Raw genomic sequence first — 16509 nt, forward strand, 5'->3', positions numbered from 1 at the left:
GAATCTCCGAATTCTTCATTTTTATTTATCTAAAGCTAAATATAATTAGCAATGACCTAGTTTTGACCTTTTCTTTTAGAAACATCTCGTTGCACTTTACAATCAAACTTAATTGAGTTACAGATAGAAAAGTTTTTGATAACATTCATGCAAAGTTGATAAAGAAATAAAAAGAACACAAAGATATCTGAAGAATAATGCAAAACACTATTCAAATTGATGTTCTCAATTTACAAACGTTCTTCTGAGATCCATCTCTGGAAGATCACAAATGCTTGTCTAGGCTTCTATTCTGGAACTGTGTGTCCAGCTCCCTACAAAATGTTGTGCAAATTATTAGCTATTGCACACATAAAATGGGTCGATCGTCCTCCATTTTCTTCTATAATGTGAATCAAAACGAGGAGAAAAAATATTTCATCAAATTTCTTAAAACATCAAATGATATGGCAAAAGTTTTGAATTTTTACCTTGACGGTCGCAAAGGTTAAGTTGTTGTCATATAACCTCGTGTATCTGCACACAAAATGGATCCAACATCAATTTCTCTTTTGTCTCTTTCTTTAAACAAGTGTCCCTATTACTGAACGATAAAGTAGTGAAGGTTAGATATTTAAAGCATAAGGTAGAGGAGGGTTCTTTGCTGAAGAAACATGTTATTTCCTTTTCAAAAATATAAAATATACAATTAAGTTTTGAATGAAGTTGTAAGAGTATGAGCTCCTCGTCTTACCCTGCAACTTGTTCGTCCACCCACCAAGACCTCCAATCATCAAGTATTGCATAGTTCAATGATCTGATCCATGCTTCAGTTCCAACGAATGGTACAACCATATCCTGATCACCACTGTCATGACAAGAAAGCCAGTTGAATACGATGGTAGACACTTTAAAGATCATGCACGATAATTCTACCTCCATAAGCCTTATTCAAAGTCATAACAAAATATGAATACTAGCGTAGATACTTGAACTATATTCGTATGAAAGAACCTGTAGATTAAAGCTCGATAGCCCTTTTGGGTAAGATTGCGATGATATTCAATTACACTCGAAACTTGATAGTCATATTTAAAGGCGTGTGTGCACCTTACCCACTTTCCAGTTATCTCTTCCTGCATAAAAATAAGATAAATTAACATCCCCATAAACTTTCTCATTTTTTCATGGAACAAATAAATATAAATTTTAACATCAGAAAGTTACAATGTGAGTGATGATGGAATAGCAATAAAAGGCATGATAGTTGTCACAACAATAATTGAAAATTCTGTGTATAGAAGCTTTTATTTGTAATCTTCTTAGATATGGAGCTATATTAGCAATGAACCATTAACCACATCAATGAAGCTACGTTAACCACATCCATAGGACTACATTAACCACATATTTATCTCTATAAATATTTCGTAAATCTATAGTTAATATAGATCTATAATAATACTTTTTTGAAGTTACAAAGCATAAATATGTGCCAAAAACTATGACCACTCTAAAATATATAATAATTTGCAATAAAAAAATGAAAAATAGAATTTTGTATTACTAATTGTTTTGACATTGGTCTATACAAATAGAGATTGCTCAATATTAATATATGTATAAATTAATGGAGTTGTTTATAATGCGATTTTTTGGAGATTCTGGTGACGGAATCCCGAGGAAGAAGTTGAGGTTAAATTGGGTTAAATCTTGATTTGTTGCATTTAAAATGGTTTTTTAACTACATATTTGGATTCAGCAGCCTGGAAAACCCCTGAGACGCTTTGATTGTGCAGAAACTATGTATCAAACTTGCGATTCCAATAAATTGCTGTCAGAATTTGACCAAAAAAACCCACCAGAAAGATATCCAAAAAATTACATTATAGACAACTGCTAAATTAATATATATATATAGTTTAGTTATAAATTCGTAACATTCAAAATTTTATATATATATATATATATATAAATATATAAATATAAGATTTTTGGGTATAGATCTATTTATTTTAGTTGTAAATTCATGACATCTTTGTCGATAAGAATATATATATATATACATGAAATGACTTCTGGATCAAAACAAACACTGAAACTTTTAGTAAGCAATAACTTCAAAAGCCAGAGCAGTATAAATGGCATTATTCAAACTAAATCAGTTTCCTGCCATTCTAAGCACGTGAAAAGACAGGAGGACAGGAAGGATAGTAATTAGCAAGGACTAGGTTAAGGTGGATACCGATTGAGCATGGATCGCTTTTCTGACCTGCGGAATATTTGCCCAAACGTCGGAAAGATAATATTTGTCCTGTTTTGCAATATGAAAGATTTCAACTATAAGAAATGCAATTATCGAAAAAGGTTGAATGAAATAGGTAACTTTACACAAAAACATTAACTATTACAAGAAGGAAAAAGTCGGATGCCAATATTTAACTTTACAAAATCAAAATCCAAATCCAAAACTTTTACTGTCCTTCACTGGAAAACAAGCAAAAAAATTGTGAATTTAATAATTTCCTTCTTAAATCCAGTTGGAAAGCCTGATATATACAACACATACAAAGGACGTCCTCCTCTTTTATTGGATATGTCGGTTGTCAAAAGCGTAAAAGAAAATGCGAACACAAATTTGCTATACTGCAAATAAAACAAGTTTCAAGTACATAGCGTGAGGAGCAGAGGACCTATAGCACTTTACCACAGCAGGGCATTGCCTATCCTGGTAAGCATGTTGTGGACGAACCGCCAGACTAGAGATTCTGCTCCTTGATCCAACAACCTGATCAATTATTTCTAATTTTTCGTACCTCTTGGTTAGGAGTTTTTGACTACGTATGCTTTCCGGCTTCTCAGAAAGGGGGTAACAAAGGGGTTCAAGAATATTGCCATGGTTGATTCCCATCAAAACCTGTTTTTCAAAAGACCAAATCAGGACTAATTTGCAAGGAATAATGTTAAGTCCTGAATTTAGCAAAATCAACTGTTGTGATAGAAGTTAGGAAAAGGACTACAAGGATTACCCTCGACACTTCTAATAGGTTTGATTCACAAGAAGCATTGGTGGAATACAAATAGCTACTATTGCAAGCCTCCTTTACTGCCTGCAGAAACATAAGTATGTAGAAGTTCTATATCGAACACCTGCTGAAACGCCAACTGATTTACATTCTCTAAACATTAGAGTAAACAACTCGTAACTAGGATTTGAATGGGATCCCTGGAACTAGCATCTGTCTATGGAGAATATATAAATTGTGCCTATGATTTCATGGTCTCTTATTTTAACGTTGCAGGGTACACACCTGGTATAATTCGTCAGAAATAAGTCCCTTTCCATGTGCAAAAGGCACCTGTGAGTTGTCAAATACTTCATCTGCGTCCCCATTTCCAACCAGATAACCCTGAGAAACTAGCCATGCAAGAAGTCAGACCATGAGACCATCTAGTAAAATTCCTAACGAACATAACGCTGTTCATAGTCACCAACATATTTTGGAGAGGCATGAATGAAGAAAGCTATGAATTTCAATTATTAGCAAAGGGTTTTGACCTTAATGTTCAAGGTTGGTTTAATACCTGCTTCATTTCCTGCCATAGAAAAGAAAGAGAGGTTGCAACGGTCAAGCATCAAAGTATCAATCATAAAACAAATTGTATTAAGAAAAATACAATGTCTAGAACATATGTTTTCCTGAAATGCAACCTCAAATCAACTTATAGGACTCCTGCTGCCATAAAGAAATCCCAGCCTATTCCAAAAACAGAGAATCCAAGAAGTCAACTGAATAACAAAACATGGGTCGTGTGTGCTTTACCATTTACTATTTCCTGTACCACCATTGGAATATTAATACCACAATAAGATTCCCCTCCGACATAAAATGGATTAGATAGAAACTCAGGGAATGCTTCAAACCACTGCATCCAAGGTTATAAACTGTACTGAGATTCACAAAAATCTATACACTTGTAAAATATTCTTTTGTAGCGTGATAGAACTGAAAACCTTTATGAGGAAAGTATGTATATCTGAAGCAGCCTTAAAATCTCCAGTCATGTAATCTGTAGCTGTATTGGAGTAAGAAAAACCAGTCCCAACTGGAGAATCAAGAAAAAGAATGTTGGAGACCTACATGTGCAAAACCATTCAAGGTTAATCCATTACAATAAAAATTTGCACATTCAGTGGCATCCAAGTTAAGTCAAAGTTGGATGAGAAACAATTTAATAATGGAAAATTCCAAAGTGATAAAAGCAACAGAACATAAAAGTTGATAACAGAGATGCTTCATCAGTGACATAATCTACTATGCTCACTTGACGAATGTTTGAAAGAGGAAAGAAAAATTTGGTGCCCTAATTGGAAACATTTCATCATAACCATAGTGGCAGAGGCAGGAGCCTTGAACGCCAACCTTAGTCCAAGAGTGTGGATTGGGGATGAGCATGGGCAAACTCCCAGAATTGTTACTGAGATCAAAACTCATTGGACCTGCAATAGGAGAAAAACTTTGGGATAAATATTAGAAGATCTCTATCATTTTATTTTACAAATTTCTAAAAATCACTATTATGTTCTGTTTTTCTCTAAACAAGGATTGCATCAAAATAGCCTCCCACCCTGCCTAGCCTTGCTAGTCTGGCAGGTGCATTATCTTTTCACGATCAATGCTGAACATTGAATAGGTAATGTTTCGATGAAATCCATAATTTATCGATTTCCGTTATTCTTTGGTTTACAATGATATCTTAGTATTGCATAAGCCTAATTATAACAGCAGTTGACTCGGTTTTGGGTGCCAATTCCAACAACATGTGTAAAAGTGAGCTTACGGTTAGCCATTTGAACAAGCCGTTCCCATGGCCAGATTACACAATTTGAAAAATTAATATGTACAAGATCAAAATTCATTCAGTAAATAGCAACTTTGAGTATTGAAACAGACAATAAGAGCAAGAATTCCCATAGCTGACCAATCTCATAGACAAATCCAGTGAAAGCGGTGCAACCAGGACCTCCCTCAAGCCAAAGAAGAAGTGGATCATTTGCTGGATTACTTTCTGACTTCACAAAATAGTAGAAAAGTTCTCTTCCATTGGCCTCACTAACTGTCACATACCTGCATAAATATGAAGAAAACACAAAGACTTTCATGCAGTTACTCAATTGGTCATCCAATAGAAAATAAGAGTGGTAGAATCACATCTTTAATCACTCCATATAACAATTTTCGCTCCTACTCTTTTACATATTTTGAACTCTCCATGCAACAATTTTGACTCTAATATTTTTTTTAGCTTCAATTGTTACCAAATTTATCAAGTATCCAGAGAAATTAAACTAACTCTGTCCAAACATATTCACAGTCTGTGCATAACAATTAGAGATCTGTATATCTTTTATGTTTTTCTGTCTTTCTTTGTCATATAAGCATGCATTCTACAAGCTATGAACATTCTACAAGCTATGAACTCTTTGGTTATGTTCTTAATCTTTGCATAAATACACAGCTAATTGTTTATTTACGAACAGGAACAAATTCATGCATGCTATTTTTGAACATGACTGTGTTAATGAATAAATATTCTTTCCAGTGAAAGATCTGTCACTTTGAATTTGTTACTTTCAACAATTGTTACATTTGAACATGGACTTTATTCATGAATAAATATACTTTACCTTGGATAGATATGACACTTACCCAGTATATATCTCATAACTAATATTGCCATGATATCCTGGAAAGGACTCCACTCTGGCATTTGCAGGTGCTGCCTTACAATTCAGCTGAAGTGAGGTGATAATCAGAGATATAATTACATGAGTAGTGAATAAATTAACCACAAATTGCATGGACTTCGTCAGGGAAGACATTGTTATGGAAATACACCCAACCTCACTTCAATTAAGAAGAATACGGTGTGTGTCTGTACATATATATTTCTCGAGTGCACTTCGAATAGGCCTCGATGCTTTTATATATATGGACAGTTCATTAAAGACAGCGAAATTCTTATTTAAAATAATTCAATTATTTTCATGACTCATTTGAACATTTAAAGATTATGTCAAATCGTATGTATCTCTATGAGTGTGAATATGCTCAGGCTAAGTCAACATAATATTTTCTGCATTGCCCCTTCAGGATCATCAAACGTTATCTTCTCTATCTGCCATTCATTTCAGCCCGCCAGCCGGTGTAAAGACGACTTGTTGTATTATGTAATGCCTGGAAAATAGCATCCACGACCATATCCTGGAGGTTATCTGATTGCCGATTTTCTGAATATTTGGCAATTGGATGGACAAGGATATGGGCGCGGTCGCCCCTTCAAATATTTGGGAATGTGCAATCGAAATAAAAAATACTATTAAAAAATACTATTAAATATTTAGTTGTTCCCTAAATATTCAGAGAATTTGCAATTGAGATACCATACAACGCTGAGAGGAAATCCAGAAGTGAGAAGACTAATTAAGTTGTTGGAAAGAGGATCCACCGTTGGATATTTATGGCATGGGATGTTATACAAGCTACATAATTTCTGATAACCAGTACCTCATTATTCAGATTTTCATAGTTGGAAATCATGTTTTGTCTTTGTATCTAAAGGACCTACTAGGGACTCCAAGTTTTCCGTGAGAGCAGAGTGCAGGACCTACTGGAGACTAGTAAAACTGTTTGTTAGCGCAAAGATTCCATAATCCATTAAATAACAATTTTCAATTAGGCTGTTTGCGAGAGCAGATTCCATAATCCATTAAATAAGAATTTTCAATTAGGCTGTTTGCGAGAGCAAAGAGTGCAGGACCCATTAGAGACTCACAAACTGTTTGCGAGAGCAGATTCCATAATCCATTAAATAACAATTTTCAATTAGGCTGTTTGCGAGAGCAAAGAGTGCAGGACCCATTAGAGACTCACAAACTTTGTTCAGCACCACTAGAGACACATAAAGCTGTTTGTGAGTACAAATAGTGCACAACACATTAAATAACAATTTTGAACCAGAGAAATTTTGATACTTTTAGAAGAAGAGGAAACATATGTTATTACGAATTAATGTGAGAAATTTTGATAGGTTTAAAAGAAGGGTAAACATATGTTATTACTAATTAATGTTTTTAAACCATGGAAAAAAGAAATCCCAGAGGTTAAACTTAATGGGAAGAAAGGAGGGGAAATTGGTGATCCCAGAGGTTAAACTTAATGGGAAGAAAGGAGGGGAAATTGGTGATCTAGATTGTAATTTTAGTTAATTACTTTCAAAATAAAATATATTATTCATAATTATAAATATTATTAATAAGTTTTGAAATATAGAAATAATATTATCATTTGGTATTTAGTTTTGTTTTTATTAAAAATTTATGTCATTTATTCATTTTTTTGTTATTTTTTATTATTATTTAAATTGATTTATTTGTAAGGTGATTGATTGAAGTTTGAATATAGACTATTTAGTAACTTCCATTTTTATTAATTTTATATATATATATATATATATATATATATAAAAGTTTTATTACTTTTTAATTTCACTTATACTTTTATTTCTTCTCTATTTTCAATTCCAATTACATTAATCATAAAAAAAAGTTGTTTACACATAGCTTTTATAATTAGTAACTATTATGATAATTATTTATTACTTTTTAGAATCTTGTGACATTTAGTTACTAATCTTTATGATCTAGTAATTATTTTTTTCTTAACTTTGTTGAATTTCTTTGATTTACGCATAGTTTTTATAATTTCTGTGTCCAAGTATATTGAGAATTCAAGAAATTGATCTTCTAACAAAAAATGATCTTCTTGAATTCAAGATTTGAACTTTTTAATTTAATTTTATTTTTTTGTGTGTTTGTGATTAATGCTAGTTGTTTCAACAAATCAAAGGATTTGAAAACTCTGGCCAGGCATTACCAAGATCCCACTTTGAAGTTCTTTATTCTGCTTCAAGTCACTAGTGATTGCTTGACATATATTAGGAGATTAGCTTTCAATTTCTCATATGTTTGAGTTGGTTTGTTAAAGTTGTTTTATCTTCTTTCCTTGAACCAAACATAGAAGATTATTCTGAGTTACAATGCAAAAAGTTAATGTGTGAATTTTGTTAAAGTTGTTAAATTACTTTTTGGTTTTATTCAAAATGATTATGCCAAATTCATTCATTTTAATACTAGATCACAAATTATAGACAAAAATGTAATATTTAGAAAATATTTGAAAAGAGCTAATCATATATTTTATTTATTTTAATAGTTAATTTTTTTTAATTTTGTTTTGTTTTTTTTCCAATATGAAATGTTTTAGGAACTAGTTATTTTGTTTAGAAATTAATCTCTTTTCTTGGCAAGCTTACCTTCAATTAGGGGCATTAGGTAAGGAGGTTTATCGGTTATTAGGGCATAAAGAAGGCATCATTAGGTTAAAAGGAGTGTTTCCTGGGGGCCGGGCTCTGCAGGACAACCAGTAGCTACCTTTCTTTGCTCACCTTACCAGATCTTTGCTCACCTTACCAGAATAAGATCAAACCTTACCAGAATAAGATCAAATGGGCTGATCAGAGCTATTAGGCTGGGCTATTGGCACCTCCTGGAAGTGATCGACTCTTGATTTCTTAGCGTAAAAGATGGATCGAGTGCTCATCGAAACCTGGATCAACTCTTGGATTGACTGATCGAGTAGCAGCAAAAGTCTTGGCATCGACTCTAGGGCTTGAGTACCACCAACATTTAGTACCAGTATTGAGTCCTTGATTACGACTGGCTATCAGCCTTGATATCCATGTACAGTTACTAGAGATTTAATTTATATATATGTGATAGTGATAATTTAATTGTTAAATTAATAGTAAAATTGTTATTATTACTAATTATTCATAAATATTAATTAACTTGTCCTTACAATTTAATTTGAAAAAAAATTAATACTAAATTATAAATTATAGAGCATCCCAACTCTATTTTGCTATGGAAAAGAAATCATTCTTGTTTAAAATGGGGCTCTCTTTGAGAGGCCGGTGAATTATGCGCACCGCGAAAAGTGGCTGGAATCCGGGTAAAAACATTTCAAAAAAATCTTGTGGAGGCACTCCTTGAATCATGTTTTTGATGGTGAAAATAGATTCAAGGCCATCAAAAACTTTTGGGTCACCTAAAATTATTTAGTTTGACAGCTTTTACTTGCATTTAGAAAAATCCATGTCCGATTGTTTCAGAACATTGCCGAAATTTTCATAACTTTCAGGGAAAAAAGTATAATGGTTAGACTAGGGTGTTTGAGAGAACATTAAAATTTTTGTTGCATATTCCCATGTCTTCACTACAACAAACACAATTGCGTTCAATTCTATAGAAATCATGTACACTTCCCATGAACTTTGTAGGAGACAATTGGTTGCACAAAACAAGTTTCTTGGAATTGGCATCTCATTGAGCTGAAACTAAGTTTCTCCATATCAATTTGAACCAAACACTACCAAATAAATAAAGTTATGAAGCTTAATTACAACCAATGGTGTAGAAGGGTCACCAAAAAACAACATTTTAGCACAACATTCTCACTTTCATTTCTATTTTTTTATGGAAGCTTTAATTGATTATCCTAACATCCTACCACTAGTTTATACTACAACTAACTATCTTTAAATTAAACAGCAAATACTAACAACTATATAGCACTTGTTAAAATTGAAAATATAATAATAATTATTAATATTATTTAATAAAATTAATAAATTAATATTACCAATGTGATTAGTAAATACTAATTCATTAAAATGATATTTTATTTTAAAAATTAATTAATATGCAATATTTTTAAAATCCATGTCCGATTGTTCAAAACATTGGCGAAATTTTCATAACTTTCACGGAAAAAAGTATAATGGTTAGACTAGGGTGTTTGAGAGAACATTAATTTTTTTGTTGCATATTCCCATGTCTTCACTACAACAAAGACTAGGGTGTTTGAGAGAACATTAATTTTTTTGTTGCATATTCCCATGTCTTCACTACAACAAACACAACGTTCAATTCTATAGAAATCATGTACACTTCCCATGAACTTTGTAGGAGACAATTGGTTGCACAAAACAAGTTTCGTGGAATTGGCATCTCATTGAGCTGAAACTAAGTTTCTCCATATCAATTTGAACCAAACGCTACCAAATAAATAAAGTTATGAAGCTTAATTACAACCAATGGTGTAGAAGGGTCACCAAAAAACAACATTTTAGCACAACATTCTCACTTTCATTTCTATTTTTTTATGGAAGCTTTAATTGATTATCCTAGCATCCTACCACTAGTTTATACTACAACTAACTATCTTTAAATTAAACAACAAATACTAACAACTATATAGCACTTGTTAAAATTGAAAATATAATAATAATTATTAATATTATTTAATAAAATTAATAAATTAATATTACCAATGTGATTAGTAAATACTAATTCATTAAAATGATATTTTATTTTAAAAAATAATTAATATGCCATATTTTTAATATTAGTTTAAATATTATTAATAATATCATTAATATTATTAATTATAATGATACAGAGTTATTACCGAAAAGATTTTTTCTAAATGATTTTTTTTTTTTTAAATTAGTTTATTTCCTAAATGATTTATTTTTTAATTTTTAACATTAAAATTATATGCACTGCTCATAAAACCAGGTTTGGTGGCGGTTTTTAAAGTTATTATATTTGGGAAAATTTAAATAAAAACTTTCATTAATATTTAAAATGGTTTTGGTGAAAATGACTTACATAATTGTTACTAAAATTACTTAATGATAAATGTAACTCATATTATTTAGCCTATTACATGTAGAATAAGTAGTAATATGGTGGTTTGCTAAGATATTTTGTGGTGAAAAGGTCACCATTTTGAAACTTGATAGGAAAAAATCTCAAGGGCGAGCGAGGATTCTCTGGGGGTGATTTTGATGGCTTCGATACTCTTGGGTCATAGTTACTTAAGACAAAAGTTAAATGTATCATTCATCTTAAGAGTTACATTCTCTAATAAACAAAAATATATATTATTAATGTTACTTTAAATATTATTAATAATATTAATAATATTACTAATATTATCTTTTTTGCTAAAGCAAGAGTCGTGCCTTCTATATCATTAAATCAAACATAATTTACAATATATACACATTTCCACCATACTGTGTGGTCTAAGGCAAAATAGGAGAATGCCCGACTGAATCCAAGCCCTCAAACCCCAAAAAGTACCCGCCCAACCCTTTTGAGTACAAACAAAAATAAGTAACAGGAATCACAGGGCACGTGAACCCTCCCCACATATAGCCGCGCCAACAAAAACCTAACCTGCCTCTCAATCGTTGTCGTCCAATCTTCTTCTTTAACCCCCAGACCCCACTAAACTGCTCCTTCAATCCAGAACATTGATTGGCCATGCTAAAACAGATGGCGATGCTGAAAATCGCACAGCTAAAGTGATCTAACTTTAGTGTGTGATGAGGGTGGTTTTCAGACCCAACCCTCATCCACGTGTTATGAGTTGTATGGCATCACTGCCATATTTTCAAAACCACCTTCGGCTTTAAGGCAGTGCGATCGCTTCGAAACCACTCGGGAAGCGGTTTAGTCTCCTGCCACTAGAAATTTGGGAAATGTTGCCGCCAAAACAGATGTTGTCAATTAATGCTTTCCACCTCTCTCCTGACTGAGAAAGACTTGCTCCAGACTTCGGGGATTTTCAGGGTTGTGATTACCATGGCTGCTAAGGCCAACCTTGGCCAGTCTTCCACCATAGACCTGTCTGACCCAAATTGTGATTCTTGCAGAAATATGCTCATTGCGAATTGGCTTCCTTAGTTTTGTTCTTATACACTTCTTTGTCCTCTTCTGCCTGGTTATGGAAAAGTTCTCTTAGGTTGCTTTGTGACATTGCAAGCCAATCCATCGAAATTTTGCTATCCTTACAACTGACACCTTGGTTGGCTAGAATATCCGCCAATTTGTTGGCCTCTCTACGCACATGGATGAATCTAAGTGTGCGTAGTCCCGGAAGATGTCCCTGAATTTCATGGAGAACCTGTAGTAACCTCCAGTGTTTTGTGACTTTTTCCGGCATTGTTCCATGAATAATTCTCTTGGCCGTGTTGATGACTAACTCTGAATCAACTTCAATTACCACATTTTGGCAGCTATCCTATTTCAGAAATTCTAAGCATTGCTCCAAAGCCATTAATTCCACCATGTTGTTGGTGGCTTTTCCTAAATGACCATGGAAGAGGGAGATGATGCTTTTGGTTTCATCCCGAAGAACTCCTCCAAAGCCTGCCATTCTCGGGTTACCTTTTGAAGCACCATCGATGTTATACTTCAGAAAACCTTTCAGGGTAGGATTCCAGAATTCTTTAACTGTTTCCCTCATGATTATTTTCCTATCTAGACCCTGTGGAATGAGCCCCTGCATGCCTAACTGCCTGAGAATTGTTAACTCTGCTTCTGAGGGAGGATTTTTGGGGAGATCCCTTACTGTGGTGCTGACTGTCTCCTTAAGTTGTTTCAAGATCTACTCCAATAGGCTAAGAGAGGAACTCCTCTCTTTTTTGAAGATTTTTTTGTTTCTTTCTTTCCATACATTCCATATAATGAAACTTGGCAAAAGAGCCCAAGCAGAGTTAAGAACTTTATAATACGAAAAGTTATTCCTCCAATTGTTTAGGGTGTTAGTGATACTTTCTTTGTCTCTATCGAACTGCTTGAAGATGGTGGTTAAAATATCCCATAACCTGGAGTTGAAAATGCAGCTATTGAGAAGATGTTCCATATTCTCCTCTTAAGCCTCATAGAGCTGGCATCTGGAGGGTCCCAGCATACCCCTCTTTCTGATATTGTCCTAGGTTAAGATTTTCCTGTGGTGAACCAGCCACATAAAGAGTTTTATCTTCATCCAACCTTTGTGCCTCCATAACTTCTGCCAAGTTCTGTTCGAAGCTTGGGATTCCAACCCAAGGAGAATACCTTTTGCTTCCTTAATATTAAAGTTTCCCTCTTTGCTGTTACCCCATCTTAGTTGATCCTGCCCTTCAGTAACTAAAATCATCCTCTGATCCAATATCCTCTTAAGGGTCTCTGCTTTACTGTTGAGGGTTCTGTCCTCTCTGCCATCTATTTTTCTCCAGGTTCTCCATTTTCCTATATTATGAGAATGCTCCCAAAAGTCCTTTAGTTGTCTGTCTCGTGCTTGAGGCCCAAAAATTCCTCTTTCAATGGTGTTGGTTCTTGTTGCCATTTGTCCTCCCAAAATAGTGCCAGATCTCCCTCTCTGATTTCCCAAAAACTGTCTTTTTGAACTACCCCTCTGTTCTCCTAGGCCTTGTTCCATATGGGAGAGCCCTTTATGTTTCTAGACATTCTTATGATGTTAGAAGAAAGCCAAGCACTGGAATATTTTTCTTTCCAGATGCTTGCCCATTGAGTCTTAGGATCCTTAACCCATCACCACCAATGTTTGGCCCCTAGAACCTTATTGAGAATCTCTAGATCGTCCAATCCTAGGCCTCCTTAGTTCTTAGGTTTACAGATTTTCTCCCATGAGACTAAAACCCATTTTTTCCCTTGTTTCCTCTTTGCCCCAAAGAAAATCTCTTTGGATATTTCTTAATTGTTGTAAGACTCCTTTTGGAGTTGGGAAAGCTGATAGCATAAAGACTGGGATGGCTTGGAGCACTGCCTTTGTAAGAACTAGTCTACCGGCTAGAGTTAAGGACCTGATTGCCCATTTCCTGACCTTATCTTGCATCTTAGTGATTAATGGTTCCCATATGTTCTTGTTCGAAGGTTTAGCCGTTAGAGGAACTCCCAAATACTTAGAGGGGAGGGAATCTCTTTGAAAGCCAAGAATTCTAGAGATATTTCTATGAATAGCTATATGGGTGTTAAAGAAAAATATTTTTGATTTGGAAAGATTAACATCCATACCTAATGCCATGGCAAAGTCATTCAAAATTTTCCTGTAAGCTAGCGCTTCCTTGACTGTGGGAATTCCCTGTAACATGGTATCATCTACAAATTTTTGATGAGTCAGAACTTGACCATTCTCCACCAGTTGGAGTCCTTGAATTTTTCCCGTTACTATAGCATGCTTAATGGACCACCCCAACCCTTCCATCACGAGGATGAAGAGAAAAGGAGAGAGCAGATCTCCCTGTTTGAGTCCTTCAGAATTGTTGAGCTAATTTATGTTCCTAAACTAACACAATTATTTACTATCAATCCGGGTTGTTTATTCTTTGAGGCAAATTCACTATTTGTGAAGATCTAATATAACCAACCTTGAAAGATAAATGATTAAAAGCTAAATAAAATATATCCAATAACTCTAATTCAATCAGCTCAAAAGAGAAAACATTGAAAGGGTTCTTGAACTCAAGAAGTCCACTTTCACCTCAGTTATTACTTAATGAATTAGAGATTATAACCAAAAACTCAAGATGCATAAATCATACATGAAAAATGCTCTTAACTTAAGAGACACTTAAAGTTTTCCATCATAACTCATTCATCTTAAGATATAAATCTAAATGGAAACAAACTATTTTGCATGTAAACAAAAGAGACTAGTTCTGATTCACCATTTCATAGAGGGAATGCCCAACTTGAACACTTGTTTTCCAACTCAATTAGATGATGAATAAACCATTAACAAATGAAATCAATCACTATGAATAACCATAAGGCAATCTGAAATAAGACTTTGAAAAACTAAAGCTACCATCAACCAGATTTGCAATGAAATAAAACTAGTTTAACTTGGAAGTGTACTTTTAGCTTGGAGTGGGGGCCCTCCACCCTTGCCTTGCACACTTTTGAAGATGATATCAGAAGCTTTATATCAGTCACACATCCATGTATTGAGCAGCAAAAATGAGAGTAACACAAGTCTTCAAACCAAAAATATTACAGCATAAGAGTATCATAAGTCAATGTGTTGAGCCATCAAAGTGTGGCTCTTAAATAAGGAGTTCATGAAACCAACTGATCTATATTTACTATAACAATATTATCTACTCTAAGCCACCTATCCAAGTCCAATCCACTCCTCTCATCCCAAGAAATATGACAAATATCATGGGATCTCAAAACTGCCCTACTTAGATGGGATTTCTGGATGACTAGTCATGATTGACTAGCTCCAAATAGGCATAATAAAGCTCGTTCTGTTGGAACCAAGCATAGGTGGCTTGGTCCTAGTTCCCAAGATTTTCATTCATGTATCCCATTCGTGCTGAAGTGGCCTGCATCCATATCGACCATGAAGTGATTACGGGAATTTCGGAAATTGCCAAAATTGCACTTAAAATCAAACTTTTATAAAAACTTTAGAAATTGACAAATTAAAGCTAAATACCTGATTAGACATCAAATATTCATTAAAATGGAATGGATGGAGTGAAAATAAGGGATAAATGGATGGTTAGGTAAGTTTCTCAAAGAAAAATAAGATCAAAACTGAGGCCCAACATCTCTCCCATGCTTATGATCAAGCATGTCCCCATGCTTGCTTGCTTCTCTTGGACCTTCTGCCCTCTGAAGTGGATGATGTACCTGTAGCAGGTTCCCTGTTCAAACAATAAAATTCTGATTCCTGTTGTGCCTTTAACATTGCTGCTTTAACCTTTTGCTTTTCATATTTAGCTTGCCACATGTTTTTGTCCTTTAACCATTGGAATGCCTGTTTGGAAAGCAATTCATTTCTCCTTTTCAACCTGCTTATTTCTTCTTGTAACTTTTCATTTGTTTTCATTAGCTTTGCATTGTCCTTTTTCTGTGCCTTATTCTCTGATTTTAATTGCTTTTCCACAATTTTGCTTATTTCTATCTGATCTGTTAAGTCTTGGATTTTGGCCAAATTAATTTCCTTTTCAAAATCCTAGGTGGTTTTCATTAATGATTCTGCTGCATCATTATCATATATGGAATCCCTTTCAATGGGTTCTTGTGCTATATCCTGTTCTTCTGGTTTTCTAGGAGAATAAGCTTCTACTTCTTTTTCAAGATCAATAGAATTTCTATTCCTAGGAATAGACATAACAGATGTTTCAGTCTCATGCATGGCCATATTTCTAGCTCTTGTTCTTGGATATAGGGGAGAATTCATCATGCTTCTGTTTTCCTGCTCTACTTTGTCTTGTATATCAATAAGCTGTTCAGTAAAATGATTTTTATGCATGAATTCTTTCCATTCTAGGCCCTTTGATTTCACCTGGTGTTCCACTAAGATTTTAATTAACCCCTGATGATAGATCTGTGCTGACCTTGGCCTATGCTCTTGTTTCACTGTTTCAATCATTTTGACAAGACTTTTGTACAGGAAATATGGTAAGTTGATTCTATCATCCTCTTTGATATGCTGGAGTAATCTAACATGATATAAATGAGCAATGTTGTATCCACTATCACATGTCAAGAATTTTTGAATAACCAAGACCAGTTCCCCCCATGGTTCATTAAACCAT

General features: G+C 34.0%; 1 protein-coding gene across 1 annotated transcript; it reads right to left on the reverse strand.

Moving 5' to 3' along the window:
* Positions 1–287: 287 nt before the first annotated feature.
* Positions 288–5878, reverse strand: LOC149172626 (serine carboxypeptidase 1-like). The gene is made up of 14 exons (XM_089426405.1): positions 5691–5878; positions 4963–5108; positions 4404–4480; positions 3995–4117; positions 3804–3906; positions 3539–3576; positions 3291–3389; positions 3009–3089; positions 2687–2896; positions 2225–2293; positions 994–1115; positions 734–847; positions 471–516; positions 288–314 (listed from the first exon to the last, which is right to left on the reverse strand). The coding sequence occupies exons 1-14, from the start codon at positions 5861–5863 to the stop codon at positions 288–290; spliced, it is 1428 nt and encodes a 475-aa protein (XP_089282531.1). The 5' UTR covers positions 5864–5878.
* Between the last annotated feature and the right edge of the window lie 10631 nt (positions 5879–16509).

Source organism: Pinus tabuliformis, chromosome 4_2, assembly GCF_031772625.1.
Source record: "Pinus tabuliformis cultivar Carrire ecotype Pingquan chromosome 4_2, CPIR1, whole genome shotgun sequence".
In the NCBI taxonomy this organism is placed as follows: Eukaryota; Viridiplantae; Streptophyta; class Pinopsida; order Pinales; family Pinaceae; genus Pinus; species Pinus tabuliformis.

Excerpts from the sequence above, each read along its gene's own strand:
- LOC149172626 (XM_089426405.1), bottom strand. The coding sequence starts at position 5,863 with ATGTCTTCCCTGACGAAGTCCATGCAATTTGTGGTTAATTTATTCACT. Across the intron at positions 3,907-3,994 it reads TACATACTTTCCTCATAAAG|TGGTTTGAAGCATTCCCTGA; the intron begins GTTTTCAGTTCT and ends CCTTGGATGCAG. Across the intron at positions 3,577-3,803 it reads GGTACAGGAAATAGTAAATG|GAAATGAAGCAGGTATTAAA; the intron begins GTAAAGCACACA and ends TTTCTATGGCAG.